At 46.0% G+C, this 20,210-nt stretch overlaps 1 protein-coding gene across 7 annotated transcripts in view; it reads left to right on the top strand.

Moving 5' to 3' along the window:
• The window catches only part of plekho2 (pleckstrin homology domain containing O2), a 56,352-nt gene that overhangs the window by 12,222 nt on the left and 23,920 nt on the right, over positions 1 to 20,210 (top strand). The window contains exons 1-3 of one of the 7 annotated variants that reach the window (XM_085908512.1): positions 2,151 to 3,349; positions 4,657 to 4,806; positions 9,014 to 9,136. In XM_085908512.1, the coding sequence (XP_085764638.1) occupies positions 9,086 to 9,136 (51 nt within the window). In that variant the 5' untranslated portion in view covers positions 2,151 to 3,349; positions 4,657 to 4,806; positions 9,014 to 9,085. The other 6 variants (XM_085908509.1, XM_085908506.1, XM_085908507.1 and 3 more) reach the window with 6 other exon arrangements.

Genomic DNA, 20,210 nt, shown 5'->3' with positions numbered 1-20,210 from the left:
TTGTATCAGCATGTTTGAATCAGATCCCCTCTCAGAGGAGAGCCCAAGGTGAGAAGATGATGAAAAGCATTGCCCAAGAGCGAAGCAAGACCTGGAACGCTCTTATTGAGTCCACAGACTTGTCAAAAAAACAGCAAGAAAGCATGGGCACTTATTCAGAAGCTACGGGGTGACCCTAAAGCAGCTCCTCAGCGCCCAAAAGTCTCTTCCAACCAAGTTGCCAAATTGCTTGAAAATGGAAAGAGCGCGAGAAAGATCAAGCTGAACCTCAAGGAACATTGAGGACCCTGCATTTGCAAGACAGCTCACCATGGAAGAGCTGGAAGGGGGAAATCGCTACCCTCAAACCAGGAAAATCTGTTGGCCTCAAAAACATTGCAACTAAAAAGGCAAAGTTCAGCATCCCTTCTTTGGTGGTGAGGTAAACACAAATAACCTTTGTGCAAATACACTCACATACTGGCACAAATGTTGACAGTACTATCAGCACTTATTCAGAAGCTACGGGGTGACCCTAAAGCAGCTCCTCAGCGCCCAAAAGTCTCTTCCAACCAAGTTGCCAAATTGCTTGAAAATGGAAAGAGCGCGAGAAAGATCAAGCTGAACCACAAGGAACATTGAGGACCCTGCATTTGCAAGACAGCTCACCATGGAAGAGCTGGAAGGGGGAAATCGCTACCCTCAAACCAGGAAAATCTTTTGGCCTGAAAAACATTGCAACTGAACAGATCAAGCACTTCGGCTACAAGGCCAAGACATGGCTCCTACAGCTCTACAATGAGTGCCTGACAACACACAAGCTCCCCAACATCTGGAAGAAGGCCCACATTATAGCACTGCTGAAACCTGGGAAAGACCCATCCGTTCCCAAGAACTTTAGACCAATCTCACTTCTGAGTCACACCTACAACCACAGACATCTCCTCAGCAAGATTCTGGAGACCACAAGAGACATCTGTCTGACAGAGCTGATTGAAAGCATGCTTGAAAACAGGCGCTTTTTTGTTGAACTTGGACGAAAGAAAAGCAGGTGGCGAAGACTCAAGAATGGCCTCCCACAGGGAAGTGTGCTTGCACCACTTCTCTTCAACATCTACACCAACTACCAACCATAAAGTGCAGACACACGTCGCTTCATCTATTCAGACGATCTTGGCGTAGGTGCACAAGCCGCTGATTTCGAAATCGTGGAAGACAGACTCTCCAATGCTCTGACAGAGCTAACACCCTACTATGAAGAAAACCACCTACGTGCAAACCCGTCTAAGACACAGGCGTGTGCTTTCCACCTGCAAAATTGTGACGCTAAGCACCAACTGAAGGTCAGCTGGTCAGGAACCCCCGTTGAACACTGTGAGCACCCAGTTTACCTAGGGGTAACCCTGGATAGATGCCTCTAATTTAAGACCCACATTGAAAAGACTAAGTGCAAAGTAGATGCGAGGAACAACATTGTCCGCAAGCTCACTGGCACAGCATGGGGTGCTAATCCATAGACTCTCAAGACAACTGCACTTGCTCTCTGCTTCTCAGCTGTGAAGTATGCCTGCCCAGTATGGGCGCGAGCTGCCCATACCAAGAAGCTGGGCCCCGCCCTAAATGCTACCTGCCGTCTTATCACTGGCTGTCTAAAACCAACGCCTACAGAGCGCCTGTACATCCTGGCAGGAATAGCCCCACCAGAGGCTAATACTGCTAATACGTAGACAAGCAGCAAGCAAGGAAGAGCGGCAACAACAGTCCACTGACCAAAGGCCATGTACAAGCCAAAAGCCGCCTTAAGTCCAGGAAAAGTTTTCTGAAAAGTGTCCCACCCCTTGGAACACAGAGCATAGGCAGGGAAAGAGTCACTTGGTGGGAAGAAAGACTTGACAATCTTCCACCAGGAACTACAATGGAGCTTAAGGCAAGCACTGCCCCCAGGAGCAGACACCAACTATGCAACGTGGAAATGCCTAAATAAACTAAGATCTGGTGTTGGACGTGCAAAAGTCACTCGCCAAATGGGGACATCTGGATGATCGGAACGCTGAATGTGACTGTGGCACTGAACCACAGACCATGCAACACCTCCTCATATGCCCCCTGCTGGAACATCCCTGCACAGCACCGGATTTAGCAGAGTTTAATGAGAAGGGACAGAAATGTGTTAAGCTGTGGCTGAACCACATCTAGCCAAGCCTTGTAACTGTCTTGTAGCCACGAAGAGAACTACAAGTACTATTACTAGAAGTACTTAGTACTACAAGTACTACGACAAGTACTACTAGGGATACTATAAGTACTACAATTACCACAAGTACTACTACTACTCTTACAAGTACTATTAGTAAGATTACAAGTACTACAATTACCACAAGCACTACTACTCTTACAAGTACTATTACTACAAGTCAGATGAGTACTACTATTACCACTAGTACTGCTACTACTACAACTACTACTAATACAAGTACTACTACTTCAAGCACCATGACTGCTACTACTGCTATTACTAGTACTACGACTACTACACCATTCCTGTGTGGAGTTTGCATGTTTTACCCTGTGTCTGTGCGGGTTTTCTCCCACATTCCAAAAACATGCATTAAATGAAAGGCCGATTGACCACTCCAAATTGCGTGTAGGTGTGATTGTGAGTTTTGATGGATGTTTGTCTATGTATACCCTGCGATTGGCTGGCAACCAGCTCAGGGTCTACCTGGGCTAAGGCCCAAAAGACTGCTGGTATAGACTCCAGCATGCCTGCGATCCTCTTGACGAGAAGTGCTTTGGAAGATGAACATCACATCACATTAACAAAAACATCATATCACAAATGATCACATCCAATACCAAACATCAAATTACAAAAATTACAAACATCACTCACATAAACACGCCCACAGCGTATAAATGTGACATCACATGAACAACCCAACACTTAAACATCACATAACAAACATCACAACATAAACATCACAAAACATCACATCAACATCATGTCACTTAACAAACATCACAAACACCACATCACACAACAAACTACATTATTATTTACATGTATACCGTATTTTACGAACTATAACAGCTACTTTTTGCACAAGCTTTGAACCCTGCAGCTTGTAGTCTGGTGCGACATATCTATGGATTTTTCGTGATTTTTGTGATGTCTTATACACTCATTAGTATAAAGGTGGTGGACAGCTGTTGTGCAGCACCACTTTGCTCAAAAGAGGGATATGTGACCAGACACACGGTCACTAGGAGAAGTGTAGTGTGTTGATCTCAGGTCCGTCCGCCAGGCAAATAATGCCGCACAATTGACACAAACAAGAGACAGAACGAGATCAAGACGGACAATAATGGAGTAAGGAAGCTTTTATACACAAACCCTCATTAGGGGGGGGACAAAAAAATGCATATGATGCAGCTTTTAAGTTAAAGGCAGTCGTTATGGCTCCAACAAAGGAAATAGAGCTATTGTAGAGGTTTTCTCTGGCACTAGAGGCCACTGGGGTATTGTTGATGACATCTTGTCGCATTAACCTTTTCAGTATTTTTTTCCCCCGGGTCATGTCTTCTCTGGAGCTTTAGGTGTAACTCGTATTGCATGGCAAACTTTACCCCTGTAAGTGGTCCAGTTTTATTTTGTATTAGTCAAAGTCAAAAAGTCAAGTCAAAGTCCGCTTTATTGTCAATTTCTTCACATGTCAAGGCACACAAAGAGATCGAAATTACGTTTTCCACCGTCCCACGGTGACTAGACACAGTACACAACACTCACAATCAAATAGCACAAAGAGTAAAAACGAACAGACAAGAGCAACGAATAAGTAATAAGCAAATAACCCAAATAAATAAACAATAAATAAATAAATAGACAAAAAAGAGCAGCAAAATGGAGCAAGCGCGCTAATAGCAGACAGCCAGATCAAAGCGCAAAAGAACAGGACGTCATGGAGCAGAGGTTGGAGGGGGGAGGGAATTCAGGATCCGGACAGCTTGGAGTACAAAGGTGTCTCTGAGTCTGGTGGTGCGGGAGCGCAGGCATCTGTACCTCTTCCTAGAGGGCAGAAGTACAAACAAAGTGTGAGCGGGGTGACTCACATCACACACAATCGCAGCCGCTTTGCGGGTGAGACGGGAGGCGTAAACTTCCTTCAGGGAGGGGAGTGGAGTTGCAGTGTTCACTATGCGCTGCAGGGCCTTCATGTTGTACTCAGTTGTGTGTTGCTAGTGTTCCCTGCACATTAAGTTTATGCATGTTTGTATGTTTCTAAGTTTACAGAGCTTCTTCATCTCTGTCAATAAGCGTTATGTTAATAAAAGGTATGCATCCCCAAAGAACCATCCTGTGTATATTCTCTTACAAATGATAAATAAACATTAAAACAACAGCGATTTATAGTCCGGTGCGTCTTATATGGGAACAAAACAAAAGTTCCCCCTAAATATAGCTGGCGCGGCTTATAATCAGGTGCGTCTTATAGTCCAGAATTTACGGTAAATTATGTATGGTGCAGGTATGCAAGTGACCTTAGGTATTTTATTTTTTTAAATTTGCTGCTTAACAGAGCTGTTTATGTTTGGTATTCACATAAAAGATACAATACTATGTGTGCATTTTAATGAAACATTTGTATATATAACATTAAGCATTTTTTATCATTGAAGGCTACACATGATCACCAAGCTCCGTCTAACAATCCTGAATTCCTTGGAAAGGCCGGGTGGGTTAAAAGGGCTCCTTGCAGACTGCTGGCTAGCTATAAAGACAGCTACATCCATGTTGACAGGACTGCTATTGCGGTATATCAAAATGAGGTACAGTATGTTGTCATTCCCTTGTATGGTTTATATACTATATGGAAAGTATCATATTGTCCTTACATAAATAGAGTAGGATTGTCTTTTTAATATGTCTTTTACAATATCAGAGTGATTATGGCCCCTTTCATACTAAAAGTGATAATAATGCGTTGGATTTATATTGCACTTTTCTATAGAAGCCTGTACTCAAAGGGCTCACATTATTCATACGCTCACCCATTCACCATTGGTGGTGGTAAACTACGTAAGTAGCCATAGCTGCCCTGGGCCAGGCTGACAGCATGGCTACCAATGTGCAACTATGGTTTTTCCAAGCACCACCAAATATGCATACACTTAGTGTGAGTACCACAGCAGGCAAGGTGGGTGAACTGTCTTGCCCAAGGACACAATGAACCATGACTCAGGCAGAGCAGGAATCAACCAGCCAACCCTTCCGGTGAATGGATGACTGCTCTACCACTGAGCCACATAACCACGTAAATCATATAGGGATTTTCAAACTCATGTTCTACATACGTTTTGTATCTACAATCCAAAATGTTTGATATGATACAAATAAGTATTCACTAAAATTCTATGAGAACACATAGTCTATAGAAAACCTCTTACATTTAATACCTACATAAAGAACATTTTAAGTATCTAGTATAGGCAAATTGAAACTGTTTTTGACAGGTTAATAGTGTAACTCCAAATAATAGTCAATATTTGCTGCATATCTTAATAATAAATACGGTAATCCCTCGTTTGTGTCATGGTTTTGGCGACTGATTTGGCCCACATGCAGAACACACACAGGAGTCTGAGGAGAATTTTAAGTGTTTATTGAAAGGGGGATGAATAGACAACAGAGCTGAGGGTCTGGGAAAGGAGCAACAGAACTGATCCTTCAGAAGTTGGAGAGAGCAAAGTACCACCAGGGAGGAATGGATTCTGCCGGGAGGTCAGCAGGGTGGATATAGCAGCTGGAAGACAGCAATAGAGTTTATCAGATGGCTTGATAGGAATGCAGCGGAGGGCAAACGGGCAGATAGGTTTGCCAGGTGAAGTGGCGGAAAGCAAGCAGGGCAGATCAGAGCACAAATCCAAAGCCTTGGAGGCAACCACATTTGCAACACTCAGACAAGGAGTTGCTGGCAGAAAGCTCCTTAAAAGCTTCACCTTAATGAGCTTCAATCGGCAACAGCTGTGGGTCCTCAGCCACCCTGCTCACGGACGCCACCTTTGGAAAAAGAGGAGAAGGCTCCCAGACCCTGACAGTTTGGGCAATGCATTGCAGAACTACCTGTGAAGAATGAAAATCTGCGAAGTAGAAACGATATGCATTGCGTAGAAATTTAAATACCAATATATTGAAATTTTGAACACATAGTGTTTCTTGATGGCCGCTAGAGTGCATGGGGGTATTGTAAGTCAATTAAAAGTGTGGTTTAGCTTACTAAGCAATGCAAAGTGCACAACCTCAGAATCACTACACTACAGTAACCAGGGGGGGACATCATGCAAAGTGAGACCAAAGTGAGTCATGGTTGCGCGTGAATCTCCTGTTTCATTGTGGTCCAGTGCACAATATTAAAGCTTTTTAAATCCTTCCCAGAACGCTTTACAGCTACATAAACCTTTCTTATTCTCTTAATAACCATTTTCACACTGTTCTGTGCATATATTGTACCTGTACAGTAAATAAAAGAACAAACGTGATATTGTCACGCATCCCGACTCCTTCTGCATTGGTTGGTGTGCATGGCTGGTTGCTGCCTCCTAATCTTTGTCCTCTGTATCACTTATAAACAACACCACTGCTGACAGAAGTCAGACTCATCGTCAGTTGCGGTTCCAATTATTCCACAGGCCGATATAACGATATATAAATTAAATATCAAATCCTGATAACATAAATAACAAGGTTATTGAATCATCTGTGTCACTCCAAACCATTAAATCCATCAAAATCTTCGTCCTCCGTGTCACTTATAAACAACTCCGCTGACTCCGGAAATCAGTGGATGGATTCAGACTCATCGTCAAATGCAGTTCCAATTATTCCACAGACCTAGAGCCCCCTCATGCGGTTTAGTGTGAAAATAACATGTCAAGTGATATACTACTAGTAAGTAGGTAATCTGTTAATGATCAAGTCATAATGTGTTCATCATTTCACATATAAGTCACTCCTGTGTATATGTCACAACCCCAGCCAAACTAGGAAAAGAAACTGCGATTTATAATCTGAAAAATACAGTCATTGTATTGCAGGTTTATCAACTAATCTTGAATAGATTAATGTGCATGTCGAAGAGTACAGAGGAGCCTCGGTTTTCGAACGTCCCGGTTCTTGAACAAATCGGTATTCGAACAAAAAATTCGCTATTCTTTTGCTTCGAATGTCGGACGAAATTTGGTTGTCGAACCTCGCGAGACGAGCCGAGAGGACCCGCATGCCAACTGACTCCGTAGTTATTGTATTTTTGTTACTTTGAGGATTGTATTAACCCCTAATCAGGTCTCCAAATGAAGCAAGTGGGAGCAGTAAAGCCATCTTAAAATACAAAGATGCTCCTAAACCAATGCGACAGTGAGCGCCCAGCGCGCTGCGGTTGCGCGATCGGACCAAATTAAGCTCCCTGCGCACTGAGATCCACTTGAATTTTGGAAAGTACATTAGGACTTTAAAAATATTTTCTAAATTTCAGCGACGGCTCTGTCACAATAATGCGACCAGCGCGCTGCAGTTGCGTGGTCAGCGACGCACTCTGGTTGCGCATTGGGCGGTGCGCTGCAGTTGCGCGATTGGACAAAATCAAGCTCCCTGCGCACTGAGGTCCACTTATATTTTGGAAAGTACGTCAGGACTTTAAAAATATTTTCTAAATTTCAGCGACGGCTGTTGGGTCTTCAATAATCACAAAGAATTTCACAAAAGCAGAGTTGTCTTCAATGGCCACCAGCTTTTGAAAAAGGACGGGAATCAAACACCCAGCAAGTGTTGCTCGAAAACCGCACCCTTCTACAGGCTGGCCGCTTTTTATTGAGTAAATACAATGGGTGGAGTTTACACAAATGTATAGCTTCTCATTGTTCACAGCAGTCAGTTCAGCTCATCATTGCAGAAAACCAAGAATGTTCCTACTTAAGGCGAGCAGTATTGACCTCTCAATGATGTCATTGTTCAAACCCAGAATGGCTCCAGCCATATGCATCCTGTACCATGAAAAACATCATTGTTCTCAACATTCTATATCGGTAGGAAACTCCTTGGACACACGGTCAAACTGCCATACAGGGAACATCTTCCATTAAACACATGGAATCTAACATTTTTCCTAACAACGGCTCTGTCACAATAATGCGACCAGCGCGGTGCAGTTACGCGGTCGGCGACGTGCTACGGTTTTGCGTTCGGCGGTGCGCTGCAGTTGCATGATCAGACAAAAATGCGCAAATGAAAAAATGCTTAAAAAGGCTTTTTTTGTTTGTTTGGAACGGATAAAACATTTTTATCATTATTTGGAATGGGAAAAGGTGATTCGGAATTCGAACGATTCACTTCTCAAACAGCCTTCTGGAACGGATTGTGGTCGAAAACCAAGGCTCCACTGTATCTTGCTGAGAGGTCCAAATATGAAAATATTTAACAGATGCCAATCATACGAACCTCTGTTGTACTTTTCAACTTCGACCTCAGCAGTTAGTAGAGCTCTGCGTTTCCAAGCCAAACCCGCTGGGGCTGTGGCCACAATCCTCAAATGGTGATTCTTTTGATTACGTAATGTCAGGACATAGATTTGTGCGTCGACCGCAGTGATTTTGGTGCAAATGAGGGACACTGTGCGAATGGGCTCGGTAAAGTGTACTTCTATTCCCCAAAGGCGCAAACACCCTGTTACACTGAATTCTACCAGGACAACGTCTAGCAAAATACCAAAAAAAAGAAAACTTCACCCATGCGCACAGACTGCGCTCTGCGCTAAACTTGCACCCAAAACAAAAATAAGGCCCATAGAATAAGCTAGGGCGGCAGTATACTATGTCAGGGGAGATGTAGTGATTTAGCTGTTGAGTTTGATGTATTATCAAAATTACTATTTAAAATTAATATGGCTAAAATAGCAATACAAAATATTGTAGATTTCCCCACACTCTCTGAATTTTATTGATAAAATTTAATTGATGAATAATACATGCTTTTGTGTTACAGGACCTCATAAACTGCATTGAAAGTCTTGACCTACAAAACTATGATAAATGTCATGAATTGAAAAGCCTATTCATGAGGAAACACAGACTTATCCTTATTCGATCGCCGAAGTCTGGAAATGAGGTAAGCTGAAAGAATTTTTAGGTGAAATGACAACAGTACAACATGATTTCAATGTATTGAGTGCGGATTGAGTGACAGGTCAGAGGGAAACCAGTCTATCTTTGACCCGGCCTTGATCTTAGCCTTAAACTCGTATCCCACTCAGGAACGAAATTTGCGAATGTTTGCAAATGTAGTGAATATTGATTTTTTTTTTCTTTGTCAGGGTTTTTTTCAAGGTCACAAACTTTCACAAAGTCATCCAATAGACGTCCACCAACAGTTTAAATGGTTGCAAACAGTTTTTTTTATCATCAAGAAATTGAGCATATTTAAAAATAATTGACTCCAAAATGCATATAATCATCCATCCATTGATTTTCTATACCGCTTGTCCCCACGGGGGTCCTGGGCGTGCTGGAGTTTGGCATTAATTTTTAATGGCCAATTCAGTACCGTAATTTTCTGACTATAAGATGCACTAGACCAGGGTTCGGCAACCCAAAATGTTCAAAGAGCCATATTGGGCCCCACCAAAAAAAACATACCTGTCTGGAGCCGCAAAAATCTAAAAGCCTTTTATAATGCAACATAGACTGTCAATACACAAGTTGTATGCCTACCATTAAAATAATGTAAAGAAAAATAGTGGTATCAATTTGATCCTTTCTTCTTGCGGCCTATTAGAGTTCACGTACCTGCATAGCAGAGCTGTCTGTTCGATATCGGTCACGTCACACGACTCATCCATCACAGGCAATTGAGAAAGCTGGAGTTGAATTGATGTCTTTGATCTGCTGATCGGTGATATTGTAAGTGCGGAGGGGCATGTCTTTAATTTTCTGAATAATCTCGGTTTTGTTTTTGAAGTCCGAAAATAGGCACTCTGAAAATTTAATGAATGAATCCGTCATGAACTCGCCATCGGTGAATGGTGTTCTGCGGTTTATTATCTCCCGGGCTGCAACAAAACCTGCAGCAGTAGTAGAGTTTGGAGATGCAATCCACTTATTGAAACTGTTTTTTCGTTGCTCAAATTACACCTTTCCTCTCAGTTCCAACAGGGTGATCGGCAGCAAATTTAGCATGCTTTAGCTGCAAATGTCGCTCCAAATTCGTCTTCTTGTTATTTGACAACTTCTCATTACAAATCAAACATGCAGGCAATGCTTCAGCATTGGCAATGAAAGCAAAAAGTTCAGTCCATTCTTTCTTAAAGCCTCTGTTCTCATCAGCAATCTTTCTCTTTTTGCCTTTTGAATCCATGGCCCATCACTCACACACCTGTTTACGACTCATCTGTGCTATGTCGCAGGCTATGTCGCAATTTTGCTATTTGGCGTCATTCGTAAATTCTGTATTTTTAATATATTTACAACTACATACATTTTTAAAGCATAAGAATTCTTGTGTCATGATAACCATCTAAAAACCATATTTAAAAAACCACCAACAACAACAAAAAACCCTTATTTTTCCATTTTCACGCATTTTTGCAAAAACTCCAGGGAGCCTCTAGGGGCGTGCTAAAGAGCCGCATGCGGCTCCGGAGCCGCGGGTTTCCGACCCCTGATCTATCCTAACAAGTGGGCTGTAAATTCACGCACCAAGCAACACAAAGAAATTACAGAAGATTCCAGCATTACGCCTGGGGTGCTGGAATGTCAGGACTATGACACCCGGTCTCAGTGAAAACCTCCAAGAGATTAGTGATGTCCGTAAAACTGCAGTTATAAACAACGAACTCCTGAAGCGCAGAACTGACATCTCGACCCTCCAGGAAACACGACTCCATGGATCTTGCTCACTCAAAGAAAAGAACTATACCTTTTTCTGGCGGGGGAAGCCCCCTGAAGAAACCAGGGAATACGGAGTAGGGTTTCGCTGTCAGGAACACACTCCTGGTAGCAGTGGTACCACCTACAGGTGGCTCCGAGAGAATCCTGGCTCTCTGCCTCAATACATCCATAGGACCTTTCCACCTAGTGCAGGGTTCAGCAACCCGCGGCTCCGGAGCTGCATGCGGCTCTTTAGCACTGCCCTAGCGGCTCCCTGGAGTTTTGCAAAAATGCGTGAAAATGAAAAAAAATATTTTCGGCTCGGTGATGCAGTGGGTAGCACGTCCGCCTCACAGTTAGGAGGGTGCGGGTTCGATTCCATCTCCGGCCCTCCCTGTGTGGAGTTTGCATGTTCTCCCCGTGTCCGCGTGGGTTTTCTCCGGGCACTCTGGTTTCCTCCCACATCCCAAAAACATGCTTGATAGGCCGTTTGAGCACTCCAAATTGTCCCTAGGTGTGAGTGTGAGTGCGAGTGCGAATGGTTGTTCGTCTCTGTGTGCCCTGCGATTGGTTGGCAACCAGTTCAGGGTGTCCCCCGCCTACTGCCCGATGACGGCTGGGATAGGCTCCAGCATGCCCGCGACCCCCGTGGGGACTAAGCAGTTCAGAAAATGAATGAATGAATGAATGTTTTTGTTATTGTTGTTGTTGTTTTTTTAATATGGTTTTTATATGGTAGTCATAACACAACCATTGTCATGCTGTAAAGACGTATGTAGTTGTAAATATATTAAAAATACCGAATTTAAGAATGACGCCAAATAGCAAAATTGCGTCATAGCCTGCGACACAGCACAGGTGAGTTGTAAACAAACAGGTGTGTGAGTGATGGGCCATAGATTGCTGATGAGAACAGAGGGTTTAAGAAAGAATGGACTGAACTATTTGCTTTCATTGCCAATGCTGAAGCATTGCCTGCATGTTTAATTTGCAATGAGAAGTTATCAAATAACAAGGAGCGACATTTTCATGCTAAATTTGCTGCCGATCACCCAGTTGCAACTGAGAGGAAAGCTGCAATTGCAGTGCTGGTGGAGAAATTTGAGGACCGAAAAACTATTTCAAGAAGTGGATTGCATCTCCAAACTCTACCGCTGCAGGTTTTGTTGCAGCCTGGGAGATACAAAAGCGCGGAAAACCATTCACAGATGGCGAGTACATGAAAGACTCATTCATTAAAATATCAGAGTGCCTATTTTCGGACTTCAAAAACAAAACCGAGATCATTCAGAAAATTCAAGACATGCCTCTCCGTACAAACAATATCACTGATCAGCAGATCAAGGACATCAATTCAGCTCCAGCTTTCTCGATTGCCTGTGATGGATGAGTCGTGTGACGTGACCGATATCGAAAAGACAGCTCTGCTATGCAGGTACATGAACTCTAATGGGCTGCAAGAAGAAATGATCAAATTGATACCACTATTTTTTTATTATTATTTTAATAGGAGGTATACAACTTATGTATTGACCGTCTATGTTGCCTTATAAAAGACTTTTAGATTTTTGCAGCTCCAGACAGGTATGTTTTTTGTTATTTTTGGGCCAATATGGCTCTTTGAACATTTTGGGTTGCCGAACACTGACCTAGTGAGTGTTTACGCTCCAACACTTAGCTCCCCCCAAGAAATAAAAGACAGGTTTTATGATGAACTTGAAGCGACATCCCCAGCCGTGAACAGCTCTACCTATTTGGTGACTTTAATGCAAGAGTCGGAGCCGATCGTGACTCCTGGCCATCGTGCTTGGGACACCATGGCATTGGCACCAGTTAGACCTGATCATAACATGCACGTCTGAGATCTCAGAGGCATCCTTCAAACACACAGTCTTCACAGTGCAGTCTGCGACACAGACCACTCCCTTATGCTCTGTAGAGTCAAGCTACAGGCAAAAAACCTACACAGATCCAAACCAAAGGGAGCACCCCGCATCGACAGCAGCGAAACAACAGACCCAACCAAAGCTACAGCCTTCCTCTGTGCCTTAGAGGATTCCCTCCCCGACCCACCCCTGCCCAGCAGTACTGGGATGGCTTGAGGGATCCCATACACTGCACAGCCCTGTCAGTCTTTGGCAAAAGGCAGGGAAAGCCAAATGACTGGTTCGATGCCAATTTAACAACATTGGTACCAATCCTCGAAGAAAAACGCGTCGCCCTCACAAATTACAAGCATACTCCAAACACCAAAACTCTGAAGGCCCTCCGATCTTCTAGGGGGAAACTTCAACAAGCCTCTAGACGTGCCAACGACTATTGGCTACAGCTCTGAAGCAACATTCAATCAGCTGCTGACACAGGCAACATCAGACACATGTTCGACGGCATCAAAAAGGCACTTGGACCATCACCGCACAATTGTCTCGTTGAAATCAGCTTCGGGAGAAACCATTGCTGACCGCTCTAAAACGCTGGACCGCTGAGTGGAACGCTACTCAGAGCTCTATGCCAGAGACAACAGTGTCTCTGAGACAGCCCTCATGCATGTAGGGCATCTACCTGTTATGGAAGAGCTCGACATGGAACCAACCACTGAGGAGCTAAGCAAAGCAATTAACAACCTGACCAGCGGAAAAGCTCAAGGCACCGATGCGATAACAGCCGAACTCCTCAAGTGTGGGAAGCCTGCTCTTCTGCATAGACTACACAGTCTCTTATGCCTGTGCTGGAAAGAAGGCTCTATCCCACAGGACATGAGAAATGCAAACATTGTCACCTTGTACAAAAACAAGGGAGACAGGAGTGACTGTGACAACTACCGTGGCATCTCCCTACTCAGCATTACCGGTAAGCTCTTTGCTCGAGTTGCACTAAATAGGCTCCAAGTCCTCGCAAAGAAGCTCTACCCGGAGTCACAGGCAGGGTTCAGAGCAGGAAGATCAACCTTGGATATGATCTTCAGCCTAAGACAGCTGCAGGAGAAGTGCAGAGAGCAACATAAACCTCTCTACATGGCTTTTGTCGACCTTACCAAGGCTTTTGACCTGGTGAGCAGGAGCAGCCTCTTCCAACTGGTGGAATGAATAGGTTGCTCTCGAAAACTCCTCAGCATCCTCCAGTCCTTCCACACTGACATGAAAGGTACTGTTCAGTACCACGGGTGCACTTCTGAGCCCTTTCACATCCGCTGTGGTGTCAAACAGGGATGCATGCTGGCACCCTCTCTGTTTGGGATATTCTTCTCTCTCCTCCAGCGCCAAGCCTTCGGAACATCAACTGAGGGACCTTACTTACACACCAGGACAGATGGCAAACTATTCAACCTCTCCCGACTGAGAGCAAAAACCAAGGTCAGACCACTCACCATTCAGGACATGTTGTTTGCTGATGATGCAGCATTGACAACACACAGCAAGGAACACCTGCAGATTATCCTCGACCGGTTCAACCAAGCATGCGAGGACTTCAACCTGACCATCAGCCTAAACAAAACCAAGACAATGGGTCAAGGGACCACTGTCCCACCCTCCATCACCATCAACAATGACACACTGGAAGCTGTAAGCAACTTTACCTATCTTGGGTCTACCATCACTTGCAATTTGTTACTCGATGTTGAGGTCAGCAGCCGGATTGGGAAAGCAGCTTCTACTTTTGGAAAACTGACATCCAGAGTATGGCATAACAGCAAGCTCACCATCCATACAAAAGTACAAGTGTACAGGGCCTGTGACGTCAGTACACTTTTGTATGGACTCTTTACTCACACCAAGAGAGAAGGCTAAACTCTTTCCATCTGCGTTGCCTGAGACGCATACTGGGCATCACCTGGCAGGACGGGATCACAGACAGTGCAGTCCTGGAGAGTGCACAGCTCCCCACTATGGTCTCCTGCTGAAGCAACGGCATCTCCGTTGGCTGTCTGTTGGATGGAAGATGGTCATATGCCCAAGGACATCCTGTATGCCTGGGGTCACCAACCTTTCTTAAAATGAGAGCTACTTGGGTACTGATTAAGGCAAAGGGCTACCAGTTTGACACACACTTCTGAAATAGCCAATTTGCTCAATTAAGCTTTCACTATGTGTTATTGTCATTTCCAGTTCACGTGTGTGATTTTAACAAGAATAGCAAATATACAGTCAAACCTCGGTTTTCGACCACAATCCGTTCGAGAAGCGAATCGGTCGAATTCCGAATCTATTTTTCCCATTACAAATAATGGAAAAAATTTTAGTCCGTTCCAAGACTAAAAAAAAAAACCCACATTTTTTAAAGCATTTTTTCATTTGCGCGTTTTTGTCCGATTGCGCAACTGCAGCGCGCAGGTCACATTATTGTACAATCCGCACAAGTACGCTTTGAAGTTCCAGACGTTGGCCGGTAGCAGCAAATGGAACACCCTGGCTCTTGTTAGTACCTTCCTCCACAGTCTTGTCGAATATATAAAGGATGAAATGAAGGCCTTGCCAACCACAAAGCATGCCGAACCCATGGAGCTGGGACGAGCTCGCCTTCCTTTAGGGGAGCGCCGTCGATGCCTCACACAAAACTTGTGTCTTTACTGTGGAGAAGGAGGTCATCGAGCAGCAAATTGCTTGTAAAAAGACCAAAGCTCACGCAGCGTCGGGGGATTCGCGTGAGCTTGACCGGCACCAGCTCCCCCATCCCCAGCGCATTCACACTGCAGGCTCGGGTTCAGCTTGCAACAAGCGACTGGAACGTGGCAACCTTGGTGGATGGGCCCTGGGGGGGAGGGCAACATCATGGACATTGGTCTGGCCTATCAGTGGGGCATCGAGTTCTTGTCTCTGAGCACCTCCATCCCGGCCCGCGCCATTGATGGTCGGCTAATTGGCGAAGTGACATCCATCACAGAACCGGTCAGGCTACTTCTTTCTGGCAATCACCATTAAGTCATTCAATTTTACCTCCTGCCCCTCCCAGATCGGTGGCTCATCCTGGGGCACCCCTGGCTGTGGTAGCACAATCCCGTTTTGGACTGGGAGGTGGGGGCCGTGCGGCAATGGAGCCACCGTCAGTGCCTGAAGGCAGCAACCATTCCGCTCGGGAGATTCGCCCCCAGCTCAACCCCAGACATCTCCAATGTACCCGCACAATATCATGAACTCAAGGTTTTCAGTAAGGCCAAGGCCACCTCTCTTCCCCCACACCGGCCCTCCCAAGGGCTGCATTTACTCCCTGTCTGCTCCCGAGCGCAAGGCCATGAAAGAATACATCCAAGACTCTCCTGCTTCCGATATCATTCGACCATCCTCCTCAACCCGGTGACTTCTTCGTGGGGAAGAAGGATGGCACTCTCCGCCCGTACATTGACAACCATTGCGCTGTCTCCTTGAAAATTCCCTGTATGTGAAAGCAGAGAAATGCAAATTCCACGCTACGTCATTCCTCGGGTACATGGTACGGGAGGGGTTCATAGAATGATCCCGAAAAGGTGAGGGCGGTCACGTCATGGCCCGTTCTCGAAACACGCAAGCGGCTGCAGTACTTTTTTGGCTTTGCAAAGTTTTATCGCCGCTTCATTCGCAGTTATAGCACGGTGGCCGCTCCCCTCACCACCGTTAGCAGCCCGCCTCCCCGTACAAGTGGACAGAGCAGGCAGAACAAGCCTTCCGCAAACTGAAAAAGAGATTTGGATCCGCTCCTGTCCTCCAAATGCCTGACCCCAAATGGCAGTTTGTGGTCGAGGTGGATACCTCAAATGCCTACTCTCGCCGCCTGTCGTCCGCAGAAAGGAATTATGACATTGTCAACCAGGAACTCCTCGCAGTGAAGCTGGCCTTGGAGGAGTGGAGACATTGGCTGGAAGGCACCACCATCTCGTTCATTGTCAGGATGGTCCACCGAAACCTGGAATACCTAAAAACGGCTAAAAGACTAAATGCACGGCAAGCTCGGTGGTCTCTCTTCTTCGACCTGTTTAATTTCTTGCTTTCTTACAGACCCGCCTCTTGCAACGCCAAGGTGGACAAACTGTCACGAATATTCCCTGGAGGGGAGAAGGAGCAGGAGCCGGCTCCCACTATCCTTCTAAGTTCAGTCCGGGTCGCTGCAGTCTCGTGGGACATTAAGCGCCAGGTGAGGGCAGCCAAATGAGACCAACCCGGCCCCTCCAACTGCCCAGAGGGTTTTCTATTTGTTCCAGAGGACCTTCGGGTGTCGGTCTTGCGATGGGCGCACGACTCCCGTCTCACCTGTCATCCCGGGGCTGCCCGCACGAGGTATGTGGTGGCCAAGCGCTTTTGGTGGCCTACCTGGAGGTATTACGTCCGGCCTTCCTGTAACCGCTACAAGTCATCAAGCCGTCTTCCGCCTGGGCTGCTCCAACCCTTGCCAGTGCCTTGGCGTCCCAGGTCGCATTTGTCCATCGACTTTGTCACGGGTCTCTCTCCAGTCGAAGGGAACACGGTAGTCCTCACTATCGTTGACCGGTTTAGTAAGATGGCACATTTTATTCCCCTGGCTAAGCTCCCCTCCACGAAGCAAACAGCGTTGATTCTTCTGCGGGGGATGTTTCAACAACATGGCGTCCCACAGGAAATATTGTGGACCACAACTTCCTTCCGCCTTCTGGACAAAGTTCTGCCAGCTCCTTCTCCGCCACAGCCAGCCTTTCCTTGGGCTTTCACCTGCAGTCTAATGGGCAAGCGGAGTGCCTAAACCAGGAGCTGGGCAAGTCTCTCCGGTGCATGTCCACCGGAGATCTGCACGGGTGGACCCAACAGCTCCCCTGGGTGGAGTATGCCTACAACGCACTCCCCAGCTCGGCCACGGGTCTTTCACCTTTCCACTGCGTCTTCAGATACCAACGGCCACTTTTCGACCAACAGGAGCTAAGTGCAGCGTGCCCGTTGGCCCTAGCCTGTGTCTGCCGCTATCATCGGACTTGGGCGAGAACCCGGGCCTCCCAGTCTCCGGCTACGCTTGCCAGGCGGACAAGTGCCTCATGCTGGCCCCAGCGTACCAAGCTGGGCAGCGAGTGTGGGTCTCAGCACGGGACTTGTCACTGCAATCGGAATACCGCAAACTGGCGCCCCGCTTCGTAGGACCATTTCCGATATGCAAGGTAATTAGCCCATCCGGCATCCGTCTGCACCTCCCAGGCTCCATGAAGGTCCACCCTACGTTCCATGTGTCACGGATGCGGCCCGTACATGAGAGTGCATTGATCCCAGCGCCAACTCCGCTACCTCCCCAGCTCATTGAGGGAGAGCCGGCATACACCGTCCGTTCCTTGCTCCAGTCACGACGGCGCGGACGCGGAAACCAGTACCTCGTGGACTGAGAAGGCTACGATGACGCACACCGCTCCTGGGTGCCAAGCCGTTGGATTCTCGACCCGACACTCATCGCGGAGTTTCACCACTGACATCCGGACTAGCCTACTCTTTGGCGAGGGCGTCCAAGAGGATCCGGGAGGACCATGACAGCCGGTCATGTATGGCACCTCCCACTGGCATCTGAATCATCCGCTCCTGAAACTCCAGCTCCTGCGCCTTCCGCACCAGCTTCCGACATTGAGGAGTTAGACGCCTCGGTGGAGTATTGATCCAGCCCGCCCATCTGATGTGAGGGTCCGGTTTTTGGGGACGTCAGGAGCCATCCCTTGATGGGGGGGGGGGTTCTGTCACGTGCCTGCGGCACCTGCCACTCGGCCACGCCCCCTCTAATCAGCTGAATCACTCCCACCTGTCGCCGGCTCGTTAGCTGGGCTATTTTAACGTTGCCAGCGAAGCACTTCCTTGTCAGTGCCTCGTGATGCCACTCGTTAGCTCACTAGCCCTTGTCCGTCCGACTCCCATTGCCAATTTGGTACGTTTGTTGGTACGTTTGTTGGTCCGTCTGCGTCAACCGCCCGCTCGTCTTGCTGATTGTTCCATCAGGTGGTTCCCAGCCCGTCGCCAACTCCGCTCCGGTGAGGAACGCATCTGAACGTCATTCCGCTAGGTTCATCAAACAGCCACCATCCAGTGAAGCCAACCCCCCAATCCGATCGCCGCTCCACCGTTTCCTCCCCTTCTCACAATAAAGTCTGTGTCGGTCTGCATTTGGCTGTACTGCCTGTTCCCTTACAAATATTGAGGATATATTCGTGCGTTGAGGCTTTTTGCGGCATCCCTTAGAGCAGTCATGTCCAAAGTCCGGCCCGCGGGCCAGTTGCGGCCCGTGGTCAAATTTCATCAGGCCCGCAGCCTCTGTGATAAAATCTTTAGTATGTGGCCCGCCGCCATTGTTGACCAGCGCTTTAATACACACGTACCAAAGCTATTTTATATTTATGCCGCAGAAATGTAATCTCGCGCGACCCGGCGTGATTTCACAGCGAGAACATGACTCCAGCTGTCCTGCTATGCGGAGCATGCACAAGTCAAATGCGGAAATAAACCCGTTGTAAAAAGGGTACGCGCGAACCGGCTGCGTGAACCCTGTGTGAAATGTTCATGAGGCGAAAATAATTTCAAACTCATGTAAATTTAAGGTATTTCATACAGTTTGTTCAATGTTATCTTATTTTATGTATTACTTATATTTCCTGTTTAAAATGTTCATGAGGCGAAAATAATTTTAAACTCATGTAAATGTAAGATATTTCATACAGTTTGTTCAATGTTATCGGACTCTTCAGATATGAATGAAAGGCAGAATTTGTGTTTTTAGAGTTGTTCACATCTGCCTGAGTGGCTTATATTTGGTTATTTTGTCATTTAAAAAATAAAGACAATTGGGAGATTGAAATCTGTTTAATAACAGTGTTTATTTGGATGAAATTGTAGTTAAAAAAAATGTCCGAAAAAACTACTGGCCCCCGGGCCCCTTGACTTTATCAAATCTGGCCCTCCTTGCAAAAAGTTTGGACACCCCTGCCTTAGAGCATGGGGCTTTGTCTGCCCATATTACTTTACAGCACACTATTGGCCAGTAGGAGAGCAATCGGAACATACATGTCATCTTGATATGCTAATGTTACATAAACACAAACAAGGAACTGAAAACATGCCTGACGTAACATATTGAATTATTCAATAACTATAGGATAAATAACATGCGAACGAGTTTTTCGAGTGAAATCAAGCTATTTTCAAATTGTGATAACTAAAGAACTGTATAAATTAGAATCATACTTTCTTGTCTAATAGAAGAAGAGGTTCCAATCTTTCATTTGGTACCACCCGTGTGTATATATATACATAGCCATAGCACACAATATTCTGTAGGCTTTACAAAATGAGTGAAAATGCTCGAAATCGGCTGGGATTTTAGGAGTTATTTTCTTCTGAAAATTCTTGGTA

Source organism: Syngnathus leptorhynchus, chromosome 3 (assembly GCF_054491065.1).
Source record: "Syngnathus leptorhynchus isolate UIUO chromosome 3, UIUO_Slep, whole genome shotgun sequence".
NCBI classification, from domain to species: Eukaryota; Metazoa; Chordata; class Actinopteri; order Syngnathiformes; family Syngnathidae; genus Syngnathus; species Syngnathus leptorhynchus.
Note: the sequence above shows the minus strand (reverse complement) of the source record. Positions and strands in the feature narration are given on the sequence as shown.